At 38.6% G+C, this 24,049-nt stretch overlaps 2 protein-coding genes and 1 long non-coding RNA gene across 8 annotated transcripts in view; 1 reads left to right on the top strand and 2 right to left on the bottom strand.

Moving 5' to 3' along the window:
• LOC102756079 overlaps positions 1 to 17,133 on the top strand; it is a 19,819-nt gene extending 2,686 nt beyond the window's left edge. The window contains exons 2-5 of one of the 3 annotated variants that reach the window (XR_001512567.1): positions 10,007 to 10,096; positions 12,092 to 12,172; positions 12,977 to 13,072; positions 17,075 to 17,133. This is a non-coding gene — a long non-coding RNA (uncharacterized LOC102756079). Of the gene's footprint in view, positions 1 to 9,888; positions 10,097 to 12,091; positions 12,173 to 12,976; positions 13,073 to 17,074 lie in introns of those variants that run through there. The other 2 variants (XR_001512565.1, XR_001512566.1) reach the window with 2 other exon arrangements.
• The window catches only part of ARHGEF33 (Rho guanine nucleotide exchange factor 33), a 51,130-nt gene extending 32,054 nt beyond the window's left edge, over positions 1 to 19,076 (bottom strand). Inside the window, exon 1 of the mRNA XM_015558878.1 lies at positions 18,715 to 19,076. The gene's annotated coding sequence lies outside the window, so the exon portion shown is untranslated. The remainder of the gene's footprint in view (positions 1 to 18,714) is intronic.
• Positions 19,077 to 21,052: 1,976 nt separating this feature from the next.
• MORN2 (MORN repeat containing 2) overlaps positions 21,053 to 24,049 on the bottom strand; it is a 7,043-nt gene continuing 4,046 nt past the window's right edge. For 2 of the 4 annotated variants that reach the window (XM_006755928.2, XM_006755927.2), the window contains exons 4-5: positions 23,134 to 23,270; positions 21,053 to 21,337 (exon numbers count right to left, since the gene is read on the bottom strand). In XM_006755928.2, coding sequence (XP_006755991.1) covers positions 21,235 to 21,337; positions 23,134 to 23,270 — 240 coding nt within the window. In that variant the 3' untranslated portion in view covers positions 21,053 to 21,234. The remainder of the gene's footprint in view (positions 21,338 to 23,133; positions 23,271 to 24,049) is intronic. The other 2 variants (XM_015558873.1, XM_015558874.1) reach the window with 1 other exon arrangement.

Raw genomic sequence — 24,049 nt, 5'->3', positions numbered from 1 at the left:
CAGGAAAGTTATGTCAAGTTAGAGCATCGTCCCTAGCTATATAAATATCTTTCACAGCTGATGTAAGCATTACTAAGATGAAAACTTTCTTCTCCTTAGCAATTGATCATTTATTTGTATCTAATGCATTTCATGATTAATATAATTAATTCATAGAATGTTAGAGCCAAAGGCCCTAATAAAATTATTTCATTTCACTTCTTTATTTATAGATGAAGCAACTAGGGCCTGGAAGGGGGAAGAGACATGACCTGCCTACAAAGCCACACTGCTTCAAAAATTATTGTTAAAACTGATTTCACTTACTCTTTGAGGAAAAAAATCTTGAAATACGTAAAGCCATATTTTTATGGATAATTATTTTGTAAGCATTTAGTTATCTATTCTACAACTAATTGAAAATAAACCAAAAATCCCTTCATATCTATATAATAAAAGCCCAAGCAACCATTACGGCAGAATGACCAGAACAACCGGTCGCTATGATGTGCACTGATCACCAGGGGGGCAGATGCTCAACACAGGAGCTGCCCCCTGGTGGTCACTGCACTCTCACATGGGGAGTGCCACTCAACCAGATGCCAGGCTCACAACTGGCAAGTGCAGCGGTGGTGGCAGGAGCCTCTCCCGCCTCTGCAGCAGCGCTAAGGAGCAGCAAGCTGAGCAGTAAGGAGCAGCAAGCAGGTGGGTGGTAAGGAGTGAGGGGGCCCAGACTGCAAGAGGGATGTGCAACTTCTGGCTTAGGCCTGATCCCTGGGGGGAATGGGCTTAAGCTTGTAGACAGACATTCCCCGAGGGGTCCCGGACTGCAAGAGGGCACAGGCCGGGCTGACGGACCCCCTACAACCCACCCCCAGTGCAGAAATTTTGTGCACCAGACCTCTAGTATTAGATAAAATGTAACCACACAGTTTCAGAGCTAGGACATCATCAAGCTCACATACAGGGTGTCCAAAAAAATGTATACATACTTTAAGAGCTGATAGCTCAATTTTAAAAATGAAATGTTATTTAATAAACACTAATTTTATAATTATTCAAAGTATGTGTCTACATTTTGGGGAGACACTCTATATATACATACTAGAGGCCCAGTGCACAAATTTGTGTACAGGTGGAGTCCCTCAGCCTGGCTGGCAATCGGGGCTGATCAAGGCCAACTCACCCAGTCCCGATCGGGGCCGATGGGGCCGGCCAGCCGAGAGGAAGGACCGCAAAAGGTTGGCTGGCCATGGGAGGTTGGCTGTGGCTGTGGGAATGCACTGACCACCAGGGGGCAGCTTCTGCATTGAGGTCTGCCCCCTGGTGGTCAGTGCATGTCATAGCTACTGGCCGGTTGTCCAGTTGTCCGGTTGTAACGGTCACTTAGGTTTTTATATATAGACTAGAGGCCCAGTGCATGAAAATTCATGCATTGGAGGAGAGCGTCCCTAGCCTGGCCTGCCCCCTGTCACAGTCTGGGAGTCCTCAGGGGAGGGAGGCGACCCGGTGATCAGGGGAAGGCGATGCCCCCATCACACCTCTGCTACTGCCACTACCTGCAGCACAAGCCTCGGCCAGCCCTGGGCGGCTGGGCAGCTGCCATCCAAGGCTTGCCTGCGCCTCGACCGGCCCTATTTGCCTGAGCCTCAGTCAGTGGGGGTGCAGGAGGACCAAAGGCCCCCAGCGGGGCTGAGGACTGGATGCCGCCATTGTGGCTGTGGGCACCGCCATTTGTGAAGGTGTGATGGTCAATTAGCATATTCCCTCTTTATTATATAGGAAGGATGGTCTATATACACTGATTTCAAGACATAATAAAAAGTATATGGTTAACAAAAAATGAATTTGAATTTTTATTTTATTTAATTACAAAACGGAAGAAAACTACATTAGAGAAAATTTGGAAAATCTAGAGGAATGAAACAACTATAATGCCTTTATTTAGACAACTGTCGTGATAATTTTGTTGTACTGCCTGCCAATCTTTTTTCTCTTGAATATTTTATATGATTGTTGATTAAGCCTACCTATAATTTTGCTTTTACTTTTCCACGGACATTATAGCATAAGCAATTTACTTTCTTAAAAATCTGATTATGATTACTCATGTTATTTTTTTTGTGTGTGGCCATTTGAGCAGAGGTACAAGTATTCCTCACTACTCCCAATCAATGTTAACTATCTGCTGGTGTCCTTCCATTCCTTTATCTTCATATAATCACATACAAACATATATACAGAACAAAAACTAAAAGCATTTTCCTTAAAAACAGGAACAAGACAAGGACATCCACTTTCACCACTCATATTCAGCATAGTACTGGAAGTCCTAGCCACAGCAATCAGACAAGAAGAAGAGATAAAGGGCATCCAAATTGGAAAGGAGAAAGTAAAACTATCATTATTCACAGATGACATGAAAGCCCTAGCCGATTTGGCTGTGGATAGAGCATCAACCTGCAGACTAAAGGGTTCCAGGTTCAATTCCGATCAAGGGCACATGCCCAAGTTGGGGGCTCGATCCCAAGTAGGGGGCGTGCAGAAGGCAGCCTATCAAGTATTCTCTTTCATCATTGATGTTTCTCTCACTCCCTCTCTCTTCCGCTCTGAAATCCTCCTTCTCCTCCTCCTCTTCTTATTGATTTCAGAGAGGTAGAGAGAGGGAGAGGAGGAGATAAATTTTAAAAAGAGAGAGAGAGAGAGAGAGAGAGAGAGAGAGCCAGAGAAGGAGGAGGAGGAGGAGTACGCCACATATACCATGTTCATGGATTGGAAGAATTAACATAATTAAAATGTCTATACTACCCAAAGCAATCTACAGATTCAACACAATCCCTATTAAAATACCAATGGCATACTTCAAAGAGCTAGAACAAATACTCCAAAAATTTATATGGAGCCATAAAAGACCCCAAACTGTAGCAATTTTGAGAAAGAAGAACAAAGTAGGAGGGATCACAATACTAGATATCAAACTATACTACAAAGCCATTATAACTGAAACATCCTGGTACTGGCACAAGAGCAGGCATATAGACCAATAGATAAGAACAGAGACCCCAGAAATTGACCCAAACCATTATGGTCAATTAATATTTGACAAAGGAGGCAAGAATATAAAGTGGAGTAAAGATAGCCTCTTCAACAAATAGTGCTGGGAAAACTGGACAGACACATGCAAAAAGATGAAACTAGACCATCAATTTACACCATACATAAGAATAAACCCAAGGTGGGTAAAAGACTTAATGTAAGGCATGAAACCATAAAAATCTTAGCGGAGAACATAGGCAGTAAAATCTCAGACATCTCACACAGCAATATGTTTATGGATACATCTCCTAGGGCAAAGGACCCTAAGGAGAAAATAAACAAATGGGACTACATCAAAATAAAAAGCTTCTACACAGCAAAAGAAACCACCACCAAATTGAAGGGAACCCACTGAATGGGAGAACATATTTGCCAATGACATTTCTGATAAGGGGTTAATATCCAAAATATATAAAGTGTTCATACAACTCAACAAAAAGAAGACAAATAATCCAATTTAAAAATGGGCAGAAGACCTGAATAGACATTTCTCCAGAAACAACATACAAATGGCCAAGAGACACATGAAAAAATGCTCAGTCACTAATCATCAGAGAAAAGCAAATTAAAACCGCAATGAGATATCACCTCATACCTGTCAGAATGGCTATCATCAAAATGGTGAGGATGTGGAGAAAAGGGAACATTAGTTCACTACTGGTGGAAATGCAGATTGGTGCAGCCGCTATGGAAAACAGTATGGAGTTTCCTCCGGAAATTAAAAATGAAACTTCCGTTTGACCCAGTGGTCCCACAAACTCCAAAACACCAATCAGAATATATGCACCCCTGTGTTCATAGCAGCACAATTTATAATAGCTAAGATTTGGAAACAGCCCAAGTGCCCATCAGTAGATGAATGGATAAAAAAGCTGTGGGACATTTGCACTATGAAATACTATGCAGCTGTATAAAAGAGGAATCTCTTACCCTTTGGGACAGCATGGAAAATATTATGCTAAATGAAATAAGCCAAACTGAGAAGGACAAATACCACATGATCTCACTTATTTGTGGAATCTAATGAGCAAAATGAATTGACCAACAAAATAAGATCTGAAGCAGGGAGGCATGGAACAGACTGATATACCTCAATGTGGGGTGGGAGGACTAGAAGAGATAAACCAAAGAACTTATGTACTTATATGCACAGCCCATGGACACGGGCAGTAGGGTAGTGAAGACCTGGGGGAATGGGTAGGGGCTGGGAGCAGGGAGGTAAAGGGGGCGGGGGGAATTGAAGATATCTATAATATTATCAACAATAAAAATATTTTTTTAAAAAAAGGTAATAGAGCATAGCTATGAAAACATTTGGTCCTGGTGCCTTATTAGAAAAGGTAGACTGGCCAAAGCCGGTTTGGCTCAGTGGATAGAGCGTCGGCCTGAGGACTGGTGGTCCGGGGTTCGATTCCAGTCAAGGGCATGTACCTTGGTTGCGGGCACATCCCCGGTGGGAGATGTGCAGGAGGCAGCTGACTGATGTTTCTAACTATCTCTCTCTCCCTTCCTCTCTGTAAAAAATCAGTAAAATATATTTAAAAAAAAAGAAAGAAAGAAAGAAAAGGTAGACTGATCTTTAAGTTCGTTTCAATTTCTTCAAAGATAATTGATCTACTCAACTTTTCTAATTTTGTGATTTATATTTTCCTAGGAAACCATGTATTTCCTTAAGTTTGTGTACAAATCTGTTAATAGAGCATAATCAGCTCTCCGTGCACTATACCAGGAATGGTAGAGAGGGAATTGACCTTTACTGAACAGCTGCTGTGTGCCCAGCGCTGCACTTCATATTTTATTTATATTGTCACATTTAATTGACCCCATATATTGACCCTGTTTAGTATGTATTGTTATCATTTTATAGATGAAAATCTTGAGGCTTAGGAGAATGAGGCAGTAATATGCCCAGGATCACGGAAAAGAAAAGGCAGAGGGAGCCAGAATTGAACTCAGGTCTCGTGATTTCAGAACTGGTGTTTTTATCACTCCTGGCTTTCTCCATATAGTTGCACAATTATTATACTTAATTAGTGAAAAATAGTGGTTTGAAGAAATTTGTCACTTTTTCTTCCCTAATTTTTGAATATTCGGACAGTTTTCTGTTTTTCAGTTTTATATTCTGTTTTGAATATAAAAAGATATATAGCTTTTCCCCTCATATTTAAGACATTTTTTCCTTAGGCTAGGTTTCCAGATGAGAATTACTTGTTTGAAGAGTATGATCATATTAATAAGTAATATATACTGAAAGGTACATTTTAAAAGGGAGAATAACAAAAGAGCCTTATTACATGATGAAATCCCCTGTGAGATCTTACTTGTAGTCCGCGCTTTATTTTCATGGAAATCCCTCACTCTCTGAGCCCAGTAATTCTTTCCTCTGCCCTTCATAGACCTTCAATCACTGCCTACCTTTGCATAAGTAACCGTCAGATGCTACCATATTTCTCCCATCAAGTTAATATGGCCCCAATTTCTTCCCCAGCCCTCCTTTCTTTCCAACTCCACAATAGCGGTGTTATCCTCTAAACACACCCATCTGGGCCTGGGCAGACCCTTGGGAAAGTACTATTACATTCTTAGAAAAAGCCTGTTAGTCTCTAAGCTGTGCCCAATCATTACAGTGGTTTTCAGTCTGTACTCTTTAAAGCCCTCGGGCTCTTTTTGAGCCTGCCTTGGGAGCAGAGAGAAAGCCACCCAGCTCGAGGAGTTCTGGGCCTCCCTCTCTATCCCACCCAACCAGAGTCTCACTGCTCTTGTCTGTTTCACATTCTGTAGCTTTTGGGGAAAGATTTCCTTTTAAAATAAGTTGCTGCTGCTGCTTAAAAAACAAAGGCTCTAAAATTATTGCAATAGAGAAATAGGGATGTTGAAACAATAACCTAAGAAGTTATAACCACGTTTTTATATAATTAATTCAAATAATAAAGTTAATAGAAACCTAAAGAATATGGGAAAATTTCCTGACCCTCCCCCATGCTGACCTAGAATGTATACCTCACGCACACATACACGGATAAGACCACGGGAGCTTAGGATTGTTATTACTTTCCAATTACTGCTGTGACAGAAAAGGAAAGTCTGGCACTTTGGGGAATTGAAATTAATTGAAAGCAGACTTGAGTTAATTTCCATTTCAGTGTCCTTTATTGAATGGGTCTTTAGTGCACATTTCTAATTTAGTAGAATGAGAACTTTTTATGTTGGGGGGAGGATAATGAGGAAATATTTTCCCCTGAAGCTAATTCATCAGGACAAATCCTGCAAATATTTTCACAGTGGAGAGTCTGTAAGTTCCTTATGGTATAGAAAAATGTTTTTAAAATATACTAAAAGGGTTGTTGTTGTTTTTATACAGACAAAAAGCGACATATATTTCATGAAATAGCATATTTCATGACCTTGTTTTGTACCTGTGCTATAGTTTTCAAAGTACACTTGTATACATTACCTCACCTCTTCACTGCAGCTGTGCTGCCCAGTGGGCAGGGCATGTCACCATTCACTTTATATGGAAGGAAATTACTTTGAACAATGATTTACCCAGTTACATAGCAAGTAGTTCCAAGTAAGACCATTATTTTTTTATTATTCTATTTATTTAAATAAATTGCTTCATGTCATAGGACTCCAAAGCACCATCACATAAGGAACCACTTTTATTGTCATTTAAAATATATCAATTCCTGCCATAGCTGGTTTGGCTCAGTGGATAGAGTGTCAGCCTATGGGTTGAAGGGTCCTGGATTCGATTCCAGCCAAGGCACATTGCCAGGTTGCAGGCTTGATCCCCAGTAGGGGGTGTGCTGGAGGCAGCCGATCGGTGATTCTGTCTCATCATTGGTGTTTCTATCTCTCCCTCTCCCTTCCTCGCTGAAATCAATATCCTATATAATAAAAGCCTAATATGCTAAGTATCCAGTTGTCTGGTCAGCCATTCAACCAATCAAAGCGTAATATGCTAATGATATGCTAAGGCCACTCAACTGCTCGCTATGACGTGCACCGACCACTAGGGGCAGACAGTCAACCAGTTGCTATGACGTGCACTGACCACCAGGGGTAGACGCTCTGACTGGTAGGTTAGCTTGCTGCTCGGGTCTGGCTGATTGGGACTGAGCCAGATGGGCCAGACATGCCCTGGAGCCTCCTGCAGTCCCTCCCTGGCTGGCCAACCTCCCGCATCCCTCCCCAGCCCCAATCATGCACCAGTGGGGTCCCTTAGCCTGGCCTGCACCCTGTTGCAATCCGGGACCCCTTGGGGGATGTCAGAGAGCCAGTTTCGGCCCCACTGGTGCATGAATTCGTGCACCGGGCCTCTAGTATGTGAGTGTGTGTGTGTGTGTGTGTGTGTGTGTGTATTCATTCCTGTGTTGGCTGTGATAGCTATTTGAAAAGAACAAGTGAATTGATAAAATGAGAAAAACTCTGGCAAGTCTGAGGAGAGAGGGAGATTGAGAGGACGAGAAAGAGCACAAAATTGTACAAAAAGAGATGTAACCACAAATTCACAGGCTATGAAATTTTACTTTAAAAAATTCTACTCATAACTTATTGCCAATAATTTTTTTATTCCTCACCTGAGGACACACTCAACACACACACACACATCTCCCAAACCACAATGTCTTCTTTTTATTGATATTAGAGAGAGGAAAAGAGAGAGAGAGAGAGAGAAACATTGATGTGAGAGCGAAACATCGATCAGTTGCCTCCTGCACACTCCCCAAGTGGAGTGTATGGGAGGAGCTCCAACCAGCTGAGCCATATCAGCCAGGGCTGCCAATAACTTTTTAAAGCTAGATGAAATGGGAAATTTTTTTTAGGATAACACAAATTGATGAGTTCTGTTTTAACAACTGGAATTTAACTAGAATAACTATCTATAGAATATATTGAAAGGGATGTGTCAAATGTCTACCCCCAAAATAAGAAATAACCCAGGATAATAAAGTAGGAAGTTTCTATCAATAACAATGACTCTATTGTTATTTAATTCATGTCTCAAAATAGGGTATATGTAAATTTTACTAAATCTACACTATGAGGTTCTGGTACCAAATCTACTCTAAATAGCCTAAATATAGAAATATTCTAAATAAAATCTCAGAAAACACAAATATAATACCATGATCAGTAGAGTTTCAGAATATAAAAATGGCTTGATACTTATAAATTTATTAATATAATTCCTTAATCAGCATAATGCAGGAAAACAAAAAGCACAGTGTGACAGTTAGAAGCAATATGATAAGGAGATAAATTTCACAATACATAGGCATGTATGTAAGTGTTTAAAATAAGGACACCTCAATGATAATGTAACTTTTTATACCCACTTCCAAATAAATGTACAATCAAATCACCCTTGAATACACAATAATTTAAAACTGGCAAAGGCAATAAATTAAAGAATGAAATAAGGTCTGTGCCATGAGACATCCTACCAGCGGTTGCCAACCAGTGGTTCGCAAGGTCCGAAAGGCTGGCGACCGCTGTTTTAAGGAAACCTTTGGAGCAGCGGTCGTCAATTGATGGTCCAAGAACCACTGGTGGTCTGTGAGGTCTGAAAGGTAACCTCTGTAAACAATAACTGTAAACAATCACTGGCAACCACTGTAAACAATAACTACTCTTAATTTGAAAATGGACCTTGGTCCTCTTCCTTGACCTTTTCTCAAATATGATTATTGCTAGAAGATGGTTGGCCCCTGCCACTGAACCAGGCCATAAGGCCACCATCCCAGTCGCATCCCATCCTTAGTTAACTGCCTAAATGCTAGTTCCCTCACCAGACTGTGAGCCACTCGGGAGCAGAGGGGTCTTTTATTCATTTTTGTATCCCCAGCTCCTAATACCATTCTGGGCTTGGGTTCAACAAGTATTTGTGGTAAATAGCCCACGGCCTATGCACTATTGATAGTAGTCAGCAATGTTCTCTTACCAGTGGAAGTAATTGAATTCTCATTTGATGGACAGCAAAAGAAACACATTTTTTTTACCACATGGGCTTCACATAAGAAAAAAAAGGAGTGGGGAAATATAGAAACAGTTTATAGCCCAGAGATGATTTTTGTTAGGGGGAAAAACACCATTCTATTTTATTATATCAAGTAAAGTTTCACTGGCAGAAATATACCCCCTGCCCACCACTAGGCTTGAAGACCCAGAGAGAGCAGGATTTCCTATTGAATGGTACCACACCAAATCTAATTGTAACTGATGTGCCACCATTGCCAACAACCTGAGTGCCCAGAGCCAGTGAGAAGAGGGCAAAGCACACAGAGTAGCAGTTCCGTAGCTCAGCAGACAGCAAGGTTCTTTATGTCAACATATGGAATGACAGAGTTCCCCCTACCTCCACTCCACTGGCATGTTAATTTTTTTTATTGTTACCTAACTAGAGGCCCAGTGCACGAAAATTCATGCAAGAGTAGGCCTTCCTTCCCCCAGCTGCTGGCACCGGCTTCCCTCTGGCACCTGGGACCCGGACTTCCCTCCTCAGGCTGCCCAGGACCCAGGCCGGCTTCACTTCGGCCCAGCTTTGTCAGGAAGGATGTCTGGTCTAATTAGCATATTACCCTTTTATTATTATAGATAATGTCAATAGGATAGAGTAATTTGGTTGAATTGCTATGTGTCAACATCAATCAGAAAAAAAAAGAACACGTTATTACACATAAAAAACAACCCAATGTCTAGAGATAATTGTTTTAAATTTAAAAATTCTTCATTTTAGACATCAAAATGTATCAAAAGTTTCAGACCATATTACTTCCAGGGGCTCTTCCAACTTGTTGCATCGATGTGCATCCTAAATGTGTCAGAACCTGATTTGTGAGCCTGAATGCTTTGTGAGCAATAGGTCTGGTTGGTCTAATGTGCCCAAACTCTCTTCTTATGCTGGTTGGACTTGCTTTCATTTCAGCCTTTCAAATAGGTTCTCTCCCTGGATTCATCTGAGTGAAAGATAAGAGCCTCTCGAGACACTCCGTGCACAGCGTTGCCCCAATATAAGGTCAATACCTATTTCCCCCTGAAACGTGCCTGTCACTCTGTTTTCACTAGGCCAGCGCTCAGTGGAAGAGGGAAGACAGTGAAAGGCAAGAGAGGCTCCCGAGAGACTTGTGAAGGAGAAAAGCCCTGAGCTCCAGAAAAAGCTTCCTGCACCCCTAGGGGGACCCCAACTTGCAGAGAGGGTACAGCAACGTGGTAAAACCTTAACTAGTCCTCGGGAGGAGCTCCTGCTGCAGCAGCACAGGCAACTGCAAGACTCGCAAGATCGGAATCAGGAAGCTGAGTTAGTAGTACCGTGAAATAGATCACTAGTCATCAAAGCCTTTTGTAGGTGAGAGGGGAAACCAGGTTACTGCTGTCTCCTGGGAGAATTTTTTTCACAGTTCAGATGAATCCAATTTGGATCTGCCTTTGGCACTTTCAGTCTGCAGAATTATTGTAATTTCTCACTACCTCCCAGTGAACAAAGACTCCAGGAGTTGGGAATCATAGACAAACCCTGCAAATCTATAAGCTCAGTCAGAAGAATAGCCCATAGCCTATGCACCGTTGACAGTGGTCAGCAATGTTCTTACTAGTAAAACATCAGCATTCTCCCTGTGTAAGTAGTTTACCCAAAGGCCTAGAAATTCTAAATTAGCTGATTTTGTTACAGCTAATGGCTGGACTAGCTGAACCTACTTAATTTGTTCCCCTGTTTCATAGTATTCCAAATAAAACTCTACAATAGTTAGCATATATCATATAGACCTGTAGGTGATCACAGTTCGTGCATCTCATCCAAACCTTGCCTCTCTACATTTGTTCCTCCCATCCTCTGCGCCTCAGATGTCTTTCCTTGCCTAATGAAATATTTCTCACCCTTCAAGGCTCAGTTCAGTCACCTCCTTCTCTACGAAGCCTTTCCTATCCTCCAAGTCATCATTAGTCATCCCTTTCCTACTACATTCTCTACCATACTTTTGGTAGTTCTCCCTCCTGGGAATTATAGGCATGAGAACTTTGAGAACGTTTTGTAGTGGACACTTAACACAAGTTTGAGTTTAATCAAATTCCAAAGATTGTTTATGGTTAATGATTTCTTTCCTTAAAGAAAACAATAGGGAGAGGCTGTATAGTAAAAGGCTACATATTTTTAGCTGTAAGATAACTAAGGTCTGAGGATCTAATATATAACATGGTGACTAGAGTTGATAAGACTACATTGTATAATTGAAATTGAAAGTTCTCTCTTAAGTAGAACTTAAATGTTCTCACCTCTCAAAAATAAAAGTAAATATGTGAGGTGATGGATGTGTTAATTAACTTGATGGGGGAGGGTCCTTTCACAATGTATATCAAATCATCACATTGCACGCTTTAAATATCTTAAAACTTTATATGTCAGTTATGCTTCAATACATTTGGAGAAAAAGGAAAACAACACAGAACTTTAGTCATATTAACATTTTTAATGAGCTAGAAAAGGCAAACAGGGAAAAGTAATGCCATTGCCCCTAAATTTTAAATTTTGTTTTAATACAAATTCACTATCTAAACATATAGACTGAGAAACCTGGAGTACTACTACCCTTCAGCAAAGACCAAATGCTTCTATGTATAAATTTTTTTTATGATACATCATACAAAATTGCATATACACTATATGTACAAGTTCAGTCTTCAAAGCCTTTATAGTACCTGATACGTACAATTTTTAAATGAATAATAAATATTACAAAGTAAAATACCCTTGAGATTTTATAGTCTTGCCTCAGTTGTGAAGCCACTGCCAAGAAGCGGGCGAGACTAATGCTGGATTTTTAGTTAGGTATATTAGGTTAAGTATGGCCAAATAAAAATGAACCAGCTATGACATTACTTGTATGCCTTACTTTAAACTACATCATTTTAAAACCTAATTTACAAAAATAATTATAAAAGCAATACCTGCTCAGTGTAGAAATATTGAGAACCTAACCCATTTCCCCCTCTTCCTCCTTCCTACTCTTTGCAGGTAGAATAGTCACTGGGAAACCATACAGTCCATCAGAAGTTACTGGAGGACAGCAGAGGGCATGGGGTGTGCAGATCAGAAGTGAGTGATACACCCCGAGTGACTGACACTGGCCTGATTGTGCATGGGACACTGCATGGGGTGACGGGTGTGCACCTGTATTTTATCTTACAAAGACAGTTTCAGAGCTTTATTCTCCCAATCTCCTTTGTAAAAGCAGTGACCTTCTAATAGATTCCATCTGATTTTTAGCAACATATCTTTTTAACAACGTATTTTATCAATGATCCTCCAACAAATCTGAATTAAATGGTCTTATCTCTGTTCTATTTCTTATTCTATCATCCATAGTATCATTTCCACTATCATTTAGTTAGTCTTGCATTAATTTTAGACTTCTTACCTACCTATGAAAATCTAGATCAGAATTCTTCAGTGACTCTTAAAGTTCAAACATCCTAACACAATAGACCTCTGCCTTCATGATCTGGCCTCTATTCAATTCTGCAAACTTGTCTTCAGTCACTCTCATACACACTAGGCTCCTGCCACAAAGAAAGTTTTGTGGTCCCCTGTCCTTTCTAGCCTCTGGGATTTATGAATATAGTTCCTCAGTGGACATCCTTCCCCTACCCTGAGCTAGCTGTCAAACTTCTTGTGTCCTTCAAGATTCTGTGCAAGTACCACTCTTCCCTGTCTTTTTTGACATGTCTCAGTAAAACCCTTGCTTTTCTGTGCTGCTATAGTATCTTATTCACATTTCTATTTTAGTATTTATGATAAATTATTAATTTAACAATCTTCCTTGTAAAAGAGAAGGGGTCCATATTGTCTCAGGGTTCCTGAATTAGAGGCAAAATTTTATATAGGTTCATTTTCTTCGAGGGAGAAGGTTTGGCGCTTGCATCATACTCTCAGAGGAGTCCATATGCACTCTCTCAACATCAAGAACACTGCACTAGAATCCCTCAGAAAAAGAGAGTGAGTTCTGTTCTTCTTCCAGTCTCTATAGTGAAATGCCTAATGCTAGCTAAATGAGCAATTCAGTTATTATTTTAAAGATAGATGTTTATACTATTAAATATATAGTAAATTCAGCCTCCTCTATTTATTAAATCTTTAAGTAGATAGGGAGTGTGATACTGTAAAGAGTACATTGGACAAAAGGAAAGATATGCAAGAATTTATGCCAAATTACTAACAGTGCTAATGCTTGGAAAGAGGTATGGAGACGGGGTGGGATAGGCTTTCAAAGTTTACTTATACTCTTCTGTCTTAATCAAGCTTGTTTGTTTTACAATGTGTACATTTTAGTTTTGAAACTTAAAAATAATGTTTTAAACTATGGGACTTTTTTCTTAAGTGCATGAGACACCTAGCTTCAAATCCCCACTGTGTTACTCATTTTTTTTTTTTTTTTGATCCTGGGAACCTTACTTAACCTTTAAAAACCTACATTTCGTCAACTGTAAAATGAGGATAATGCTTATCTATCCCACGTGGCTGTTACGTCACAAAGCCTAGCATAAAGTAGGGACTCAGTAAATATTAATTGAATGTAAATTGTGTTGTTTTTACAGGGTTTGTATTTGTTTGCAGTCCACAAAGACATCCAAAATAAAACTCAATTAAAACATAGTTCGTTATTGTCTCAATACTCTGAGTGTACAATAAAACTGTGAGGTAACATAGCTAGTTTATAAGGTGGCTATTAGTCCTGACTGCTAGCTAACCAATCATGGGATCCAATACTATGTTTACTTATTTGTTTTTAAACAAAGAAGGGTTACAAAATTCTTCAAAGCCATTTATAATGCTTACACTTCAAGAAAAAAGTACAAGTACTGGTTTAAACTAAGCACAAGTGCACTGGTTTAAACTAAGCTCTCAGTTTGTCTGGGTTCTTATTAGAAACAAGTTCTTTGCAATTTCCACTCACCTCGTGTCCTGCCTCCACCAGTAGACATCACACCATGTTTTGAGAAGGCTTCCTGATTTCTCTAGTCAGTCTATAAAAAATAAAATGCCATTGGTAATGACAAGCAGTAGGGGGGCCGGAGGCTTAATCGCCTATGTCATTTTTGTCAAGATCCCTGTCCATTATCCTAAGCAAATCTATGCTTATTCCCAGCTAAGCTTGCTCTTTTTTCCCTCTTACCTTTACAGATAACTTTTCTTAAGAGAATCCTTTTTGTGTGTAATGCTGTTCTTTGTCCTGAAGGAGTGAGTACAAGAAGCAGTGTAAGGCCTGATCTTGGCTCTATTAGTCACTGCTAATTGCCACCCAGTATCCATTCTCCCCTTTTCTTTAGTATCCCAGTTCAAAACTTACATCCCCCCTTCCCCTTCATAGCTAGGTGTATCCACCAGAATAGATTCTCCCCATGAGGTATGAGTAGAAATAATGTGCATGACCTCTGGGAAGTCTCCTTCAAAAAGAGAATAAGCCCTGACCGGTTTGGCTCAGTGGATAGAGCGTCGGTCTGCGAACTCAAAAAGAGAACACATGTTTTTCCATTTCTCCTTCCTGCTGGCCGAACACCAGTGAGATAGGTGGAGTCCTAGCATCTCTGTGGGCCAAGACGTGATACACAAGGATGGCAGGAGGGCAAGCTGGTGGGAACCTCGTCCCTCACACAAGAACATGCTCCAACAGCTCTGGGCTGGTCTGGCTTTTTTTTTTAATCTAAGAGAGAAATAAATTTCTAGCTAATTTAAGCCACTATTATTTTGGTTTCTCTATTATATACAGACTAGAGACCCGATGCACAAAATTCACGCAAGAGTAGGCCTCCCTTCCCTTGGCTGCCGGCACCGGCTTCCCTCTGGCACCCGGGACCCAGGCTTCCCTCTGGCCGCTGGCAGGCACCTGGGACCTGGGCTTCCCTTGCAGCCCCAACTTCATCCAGAGGGTCGCCTGAAAGGATACCCAGTCTAATTAGCATATTATGCTTTTATTATTATAGATGACCCCAACCCTATAGGCTGGCACTCCAGGAAGTTGTCTAGAACCAAGAGCCATTTTTTATTCTTAAAGCTTCCCTCTTGCTTCCTTTGAACATGTATGTACTATTTATTAACAAATTCTTCATTCTTCAGAAGCCTCTAATGTGTCACTCCAGTCCTTGTTTCCACCCTTTCTCCCTTGAATCACTCATATTTTGGATATTATACTCATTTGGCCTCTTCAGATAGGAATTTTAACTCCCAGATAGTGGAAAATGGGGCCACTCTATAGGGGAAGAAAAAGGAAGTTCAGCTAAAATTAAGTCTTTAGCTTTCATTGTAGATTATAGGAAAAACAGTTCATTTTGATTCAATAAGCATTTACTAAGCACATACTATGTAAAGGGCACTGTGTCAGGTGCTGGGACAACTATACAGATGACAGTGATCCTTCAAGTAGGAAATCTAGTAAGAAAGATGTAATACCCTTTGTAATAAAAAAAAAAGACAATAAAGGGGAATAAATGATGATGGGGGGAAAAAAGAAAGATGAGACACACAAGTATGATAAACTGTGACAAATGCAATGAGAAAAGTATAAGGTGCCTAAAGCTTTCAGAAGAGAGTTCAGTTGTGGGGATCAGAGAAAGTTCCATGAATATAGGGTTTGAGCTGGGCTTTGAACAATGTGTAGAAATGATAAAAAGAGGATCAGCAAAGGAACAGAAGTAGGAAATTACAAGACATTATTTAGGGATCCTAGGAGCATGGAGGGTAGAGTAGGAGGTAAGGCAAGACAGGGAGGTTGGGGCCATGAATATCTTCTTCGGGGGCTGCTCTGCAGTGGAGAGATGAAGGAGTCACTGGCGGGTTTTAAGCAAGGGAGTAAGTAACTAGATCACATGTCTTCAGCAAGAAGCTGCCTCTTGTGGCACTTCAGAAGAAAGACCAGCCGCAAAGAGGCCAGGGAGTGGGCACCTTTAATAATCTAAGTAAAAGGTAACCATGACCTGAATTAAGGAAGCAACCATTATGAAGGAAAGGAAGGCACAGATAGAAGCAACTGTTCAAAGGCTACTGCATGAGTTACGTATCTGCTCTGCCCAGGAAAGAGTTGTCATTCTCAGGTTCAGAGGCGGAGAATAAATCTGTTAAATAACTTTTAAAACCCTTCTACGTTATTTGACCTGGGAAACTAAAAGAAGGCTGAACATGCTGTAACCATGAACTTCTACAATTTTAGCAGAACCTTAACTCCCTCCCCTCCAACCCCCCCCCCCCAGATGTCAATCGGGAGTGTACTGAATAACTGCTAGATGGGGAAAGAGGATTGAAATGTATCTCAGCAAAGAAATGCATCCACCTTTCTTTCCCATTGTGCATCCTTTGCCCAGGTGTAATGGTAAATAGCAGGTATCTGGGTAGCTTACAAGTAAGGTTCTTCCGCTTTTCTCCAGTTATCCCTTTACCCACCCTTATTCATATTCCTACTCACTCCACACACCTACACACCCATAGAAATCCAGTGAAAATTTAAGAGACAGAGGAGGCTTTCTAGAGTGCATAAGAATTTTCTAATGTTTGCCTCTTGTTGCTCACTAAAACCGTGCCAGCATCGCCTGAAGAAAAATAAAAAGAGCTGGCATAGACCCATATAAAGGCACTGTATTTTCAAATAGCTTTGAGATAAGTACGCCCAAGGACCTCCCCCCAAAAATCCAAAACAGCTATTTTCTCATTTTCTGGGGATTATTCTAGAGATTTCCTCAAATAGACAAATTTGAACATCTGATCAGCTGCTACTTTCTTTTTATTTTTCTAATTATTTTAGGAAAACTTAAGTGGGTGTTAACACTTACTAACCTCTTTTTTCAATAAGGGCAGGAGCAGACAACAAAACAATCATGAACCTACCAATTAGAAGAGTGTCCTGTGTAATATCTACCAATTTATGGTTTAGTTCACCTTATTTGGAGCATTGAAAGCAGCTTACAATAAAATGAGGGTTTTTTTTTTTTTCCTTTCATGACTCCCAAGGTGATTCCTAGCACTCTTGAAAGCACAAACGATTACTCAAATCACTGGGGACAAGCAGCAGTAATGTGATCGTCAAAACTATGGATATTGGTAATTGTGTTTCGTTCTCATGTAAAGTGTGTGTGTGTGTGTGTGTGTGTGTGTGTGTGTGTGTACTGAGAGGTGATCAGTGTGAGAATCAGTATCTTCAACATTGTCCCTGAGAGAAATTATTAACCTAAATATTTTTACATTTTATAAAAATACAGAAACTACAAAAAATATTTAGCAACTCATACTCCAGTCTTAAAACTCAAAATCAAAGGTTCTTAACTGGGGTTCATAGATTGGATTCAGACAATGTGTAAATATGCTGAAATTGCATGGGAAATTTTGTGTAATTTGTATGGAAAATTTTGTGTGATTTGCAGAGGAGGTGGGCTGGCATTCAAAGATTCTTAAAATTATACTTGACTCCCAAAAAGGTTAAGACCTCCTGCCATTAAAGAAAAAGAAGGGAGGAAGAGGGAGAAACAAATGTATATGAAATTTGTACAAGGCACTTATCTGTTAACCTTTATATTTGTATTAAAAGTTAACAATATTTTGATCATCTTCCTTTCAAAAGCCTCTGAGGTTTCAGACTGGTTCAAATTGCATTTTCAGAACCCAGGGTATTGACAAAGATGTAGATGTTAATTATATTCATGCAGACTTTAGAATAAACATGACAAAAAGTTATTTCTCTAGTATAAATTTGTTCATTTATGGTAAACCCTACAGAAGTGCCTTCAATGAAATGGCTATGTCATTTGCAGCAATATAATCTTGTATTCAAAGGAGCTATTAACAAAGACAAAATGGTGATAAAAAATAAATTTCTATATTTTCAGAATACTATTGTTTTAGCATATAAAACCCATATAATTCCTATACTATTATGGAATACTTTTCTCACTTAAGAATAAAAACCTTTCAAGTGAAACCCAGTTCTTCTCATCATGCTCCCAAAACCCTGCAAAGGGTTTAGAGTTAAGATTCACTAATGTCTCTGTGTAATTAATCAGTACACATTTTTATGTATATAGAGGAGTGAACTCCTTTATCCCTTTCTGTGTTACAAAAGGCACAAACCAACCTCCCTTCATTCCTAATCTTTTCATTTTTTATTCTTAATCCCAAAGAAATGTTGGATTTATTTGCTGTGTAAATCAAGAACCCTGTCATTCTTTTTTTTAAAATCCTGATTTTTATTAGATTCAATAAACATAGAATTACATTTCAAAAATATAATCAGTACATAAAATATAAAATTTTAAAATTATAACTATTTTTCAATGAAAGAACCCTGTCATTCTTTAAGACTGCTCTCAAAATTTAACTCAGCTTCCATTAAATATGTAAATATGTAAAACTCTTCAGTCCCCAAACATATCATTCACTGATAAGCTATAAAGGCAGATTATGACAATTTTACAACTAAGCAAGAAAATGAATGTTTTATAAATTGTTATAACTTTTGAATAAAAAGTTACTTATTTTTAAATTTTATTCTTAATGTCAGCATATTTTGAATCAAAATTACTAAGGATTGATGGAATTTCTCTTATGATACTGTTTCTCATCTCAATGCCTCTCAAAGCACATAAAAGCACACTTACCCCATGGTGCTTGCTGTGGTTATATCATCCTTGGATCAAGGCTTATCTGGATTCTGAATTAACTTAAAGGTTATAAAAAGAAGCAGTGGAGAGGCTTGACTTCCCGGAAAGGAGACTGTCATATGCTAGCTAGGCTTTTAAATGAGCTAAAACTAGTCTCTCTTCTAATTACATAAGCTCTAGGTCAAATTCTAGCATCAACTAATCAAATAACTGAATGTGTTTAGTTTCAAAGAGTTAAAGAAGGAAAACTTTAAGAGGGATGACTTAGTATCTTAGAAAATTGGAAACTTGAGCATTACAAAGTTATTTATATATCAATAAAGTTAAAGATTTTAAAAGCAAAATATGTGTCTTGCCATTTTAAATAATTCAAAGAAAAATATTTGGGAAATTTTAGTTTGTGGTAAAGCAGATATTTTTTTTATTTTCCAGAAGTTTTGAATTTGCATTGTATGTCCTGCTCCCAAAAGACATCCTCTTGCCTTATCTTAACCTATCCAGTATTTATCTTGTTATAAATTCCAGTAACAATAATATTTAATTCTAAAAGAATACTAGTTAATGCTAAGCAACAAATCCAAAAATGTCTAATTTTTAAACTGTATCTTTGAGCACTAATAGTGTCTTTTGAAATTAAATATAAAGCTATTATAAAAACTAACAAAAATACCATTTTTATTTCAATATTGTAAAATATATTTCTTTTAAAATTTTTTAAATTTTAGAGAGAGAGATATATCAATTTGTTGTTCCACTTATTTATGCATTCATTGGTTGATTCTTATGTGTGCTCTGGCCAGGGATGGAACCTGCAACCTTGGTGTATTGGGATGATACTCTAACCAACTGAGCTACCGAGCTAGGGCTTAAAATACATTCAACACAGATTTATAGTTCAACCAAAAAATGTTTAAAAATATTTGGCAATAATATATTGAGAAATAGATATTTTTAATAAAATTTTGAAGAAATATGATACAGAAGTTATCTATTGCATGCACCATTTTTTAGCAGTTCCAGAATAATAGTTTCAGCAAAAACCACTCAGGTCTTTATTGTAACTTTTAATATGTATCTATCATGTACTGTTCTGGTAACTGAAAACAATTTTATGTAGAAGGTGAAGAAGCTTTCTAGCCATAGAATATGCAAGGACACAAAGATCTAGTTTTTTAGAAAATTGAGCTATAATTCACATACCATATGCAAAATTTTCCCTCTTCATGTGAACAATTCAGTGGTTTAGTATTCATAAGGTTGCACAGCTATGACCACTAATTCTAGAACATTTTTATCACCCAAAAAAGAAGCCCATTCCTCCCTCCCCTGGCAGCCACTAATCTAGACATTTCACATAACAGCCATACAATATGTGGCTTTTTGTGACTGGATTCTTTCACATAGTACAATATTTTCAAGGTTCATTCATGTTGTAGCTTGTATCAGTACTTCATCCCTTTTTATGGCTGAATAATATTCCATTGTATGGATATACCATCTTTGTTTATTCATTTATCAGTTGGTGGACATTTGGGTTGTTTCCAGTATTGGGCTGTTATGAATAATGCTGCTATGGATATTCCTGTACAAATCATTTGTTGGGTACATACTTAGGAACTGCTGGTTCATATGGTAACTACATGTCTAACTTTTTGAGAAATTGTTTTCCACAGCAGCTGCACCATTTTACATTCCCACTAGCAATGTTTGAGGTTTCCAATGCCTCCACATCCTTGCTAACTTTTATTATCTTTTTAAATATAGCCAATCTAGTGATTATGAAGTTGTGTCTTATTGTGGGTTTAATTTATATTTCTCTAAAAAGTAATGATGTTAAGCATCTTTTCATTTGCTTACTAGACATATTTTCTTTCTTTGAAGAAATGTCTATTCAAATTCCTTGCCCAATTTTTAATTGGGTTGTCTTTTTATTTATATACTAGAGGCCCAGTGCATGAAATTCATGCACTGGTAGCGTCCCTAGCAGCTGCCGGCCGCCGGCTGGGTAGTCCCTCCCTTCCCCCGGCTGGCCCACCCCCTGGCCAAACTCCTGGAAGAAATCCAGTTGAGGGGACAATTTGCATACTATGTTTTTATTATATAGGCTATTTATATGAGTGAGTTCTTTAATATTCTGGAAACCAAACCTTTACCAGATATGTGATTTCCAAATATTTTCTACCATTCTGTGAATTGTCTTTTCATTTTCTAGATAATTTCCTTTAATACAGACATACTTTTTAAAGATGACAAAATTCAGGCACAGGATTGGACATTGACTTTGCCAAGATTTGGATAGTTTTGCTGTGTTTATTAAAATGAGAAAACTCTGAACTGAATCACATAATTTGAACTAATTATAAGATAATGAAAATAAATAAAGAAGGCATAAGTGAATGATGATTTTATTGGCAATATTATAATATAGAAGTAGTGTATGAAGTTATTTCACATGACAGATTTGGTTTCCTTACAACTAAATCTTCAATTACTACATTAAATTTGAATGCAGAAAATCTACATGTGGAGCTTTAGTCTCAGGCCTGGAGCAGCTGTGAAATGAAAGGTACCACACCATTCTAGTCCTTGGATATCAGTATATTGTCCTTCACCTTCCACCCTGTAATAGTAAAAAATAAGTTTGTTCATTAATCAACACTAAGAATTTACTGTCCAGATTTAAGACTATCTAGACCAGCGGTTCTCAACCTGTGGGTCGCAACCCTTTTTGGCAGTCGAACGACCCTTTCACAGGGGTCGCCTAAGACCATCCTGCATATCAGATATTTACATTACGATTCATAACAGTAGCAACATTACAGTTATGAAGTAGCAATGAAAATAATTTTATGGTTGGGTCACAACATGAGGAACTGTATTTAAAGGGCCAGAAGGTTGAGAACCACTGACCTACACTGTGACATATTATATACTATGTCTGAAGAATTATAGCTTTCCATTTTGAGACTTTGATTTAAAACCCAGGATCCTGTTTTCATATCCTACAAAAAAAAGACAATTATTAACCTTTTTTGGTCCAACGTGGAGGCTGACTCGACAGACCAGGTGCTAATAGCAGGTCCAACGTCGAGGCTGACTCGACAGACCGGGCGCTAGTAGCAGGTCCAACGTCGAGGCTGACTCGACAGACCAGGCTCTAGACAGCCATGGGCAAACTACGGCCTGCGGGCTGGATCCGGCCGTTTGAAATGAATAAAACTAAAAAAAAAAAAAGACCGTACCCTTTTATGTAATGATGTTTACTTTGAATTTATATTAGTTCACACAAACACTCCATCCATGCTTTTGTTCCAAAACTCCGGTCCAGTTTAAGAACCCATTGTGGCCCTCGAGTCAAAAAGTTTGCCCACCCCTGGTCTAGGAGCAGGTCCAATGTCAAGGCTGAAGCCGACACCGCAAACTGGTTCAACATTCAATCCCGTCAATTAATTCGGACCAGACTGTTTGAATTCTAGAAATAAAATTGGACCACAAAGTGTTAATATTATTATTTCGAATAAATAGTCATTATACAAATTTTGATGTACAAGATTCTAGGACAGTGATGGTGAACCTTTTGAGCTCGGTGTGTCAGCATTTTGAAAAACCCTAACTTAACTCTGGTGCCCTGTCACATATAGAAATTTTTTGATATTTGCAACCATAGTAAAACAAAGATTTATATTTTTGATATTTATTTTATATATTTAAATGCCATTTAACAAAGAAAAATCAACCAAAAAAATGAGTTCATGTGTCACCTCTGACCCGCATGTCATAGGTTCGCCATCACTGTTCTAGGATATGCTAAGTTTACATAAAAACCCAAACAATCAGTTAAAAAATGAAAAGTTTATATTAGGTCATTAACTTATTCAACAAACATTTACTGACTGTCAACTATGTTTGGAGGGCTGTGTTCCGTGCTGGTGTTTCCTTGGACTCTTTGGAGTGATAAAAATGCACTTCACTTACACAAACAGACCTTTATCCCATGGTTAGGTTTTTCTCCCTTTATTTATTTTTTTAATATGTTTTTATTGATTTTAGAGAGAAGAAGGGAGAGGGATATGGAAACATTGATGAGAAAGAAACATTGATCGACTGCTCAAGCCCACAACCGGGGCATGTGCCATGACTGGGAATTGAACCTCTGGTTCATAGGTCAGTGCTCAACCACTAAGCCACACTGGCTGGGCTGAATGATCTTCTTTTGAAGGCTCATGATGGTCTTAGCATCTCATAAGATTTTTTTCTCCTAAAAAAATAACCTGACATTTCTTACTAAATGTTATAAATATATTCTAACAAAATATATTACAAAAGAATATTTAACATTAACTAAATAAAATACTTAAGCAAACATGCCTGAAAAGAATCTTTTAGAACTATAGTGACCTTTTATTTTAAGCTTACCTATTTTCATTGAAATTTCCAGTATACTTTGCCCCAGATGGGAATATGTAAGTCCCCAGTCCATGAAACATATTGTCCTTAAAGTATCCTTCATAGACTGCTCCTGAAAAATGTTCAAGTCTTCCAAAACCGTTCATCTGTTTGTAACAAAGGAAATAACTCAGTAGCTAACCTTCAGTTTCCCTAGAATACTTTGAAAATATACACATATATCTATCATCCACTTATTATTTAATCTATCATTATATTACCCTTTATTTCTGTGAGGCCCCTCCTCCCCCCACCTCACCACCAAGTCAAATGTTCCTGATCTGGGGCATTTGAACATCATGGTTGGAACACCATGATGATGACAATACGGGTCCTTGAGATACCTTGCGTTATCAAAAATCTTAAAGGGCAACTGGTTTAGTTACCTAGGAAACAGTACAAACGTTGTGAAGAACAAAAATTATATTCAAGCAGACTTGGGTACACATTCTTGTTTCATCACTTATTAGGTATAAGAAATCTGAACTTGATTTACCTCATTTATAAAGTAGGAGTGCTAATGATTGCTTTGAGGATTAAATGAGAAAATTTTGTAATGAGTTTAGTTTTACTCAATGAATAGAAGATGAGAAAGATGATAACTAGCTCTCTGCATAAGTTTAATATTACTCATATATTCATATATATTAAGTACTAGAGGCCTGGTACACGAATTCGTGCACTGGTGGGGGCCCTTGGCCTGGCCTGTGGGGATTGGGCCAAAACTGGCAGTCCAACATCCCCTGAGTGGTCCCGGACTGCGAGAGGGCACAGGCCAGCCCGAGGGACCCCCCAGAGTACACTAATTTTCATGTATCAGGCCTCTAGTTGGATAATATTTGTGTCCAATCACAATGGCAAAAAAAAAATTATATATGACCATTAT

Source organism: Myotis davidii, unplaced genomic scaffold, assembly GCF_000327345.1.
Source record: "Myotis davidii unplaced genomic scaffold, ASM32734v1 scaffold151, whole genome shotgun sequence".
Lineage (NCBI taxonomy): Eukaryota > Metazoa > Chordata > Mammalia > Chiroptera > Vespertilionidae > Myotis > Myotis davidii.
This window is presented reverse-complemented; position numbering and strand designations above follow the sequence as displayed.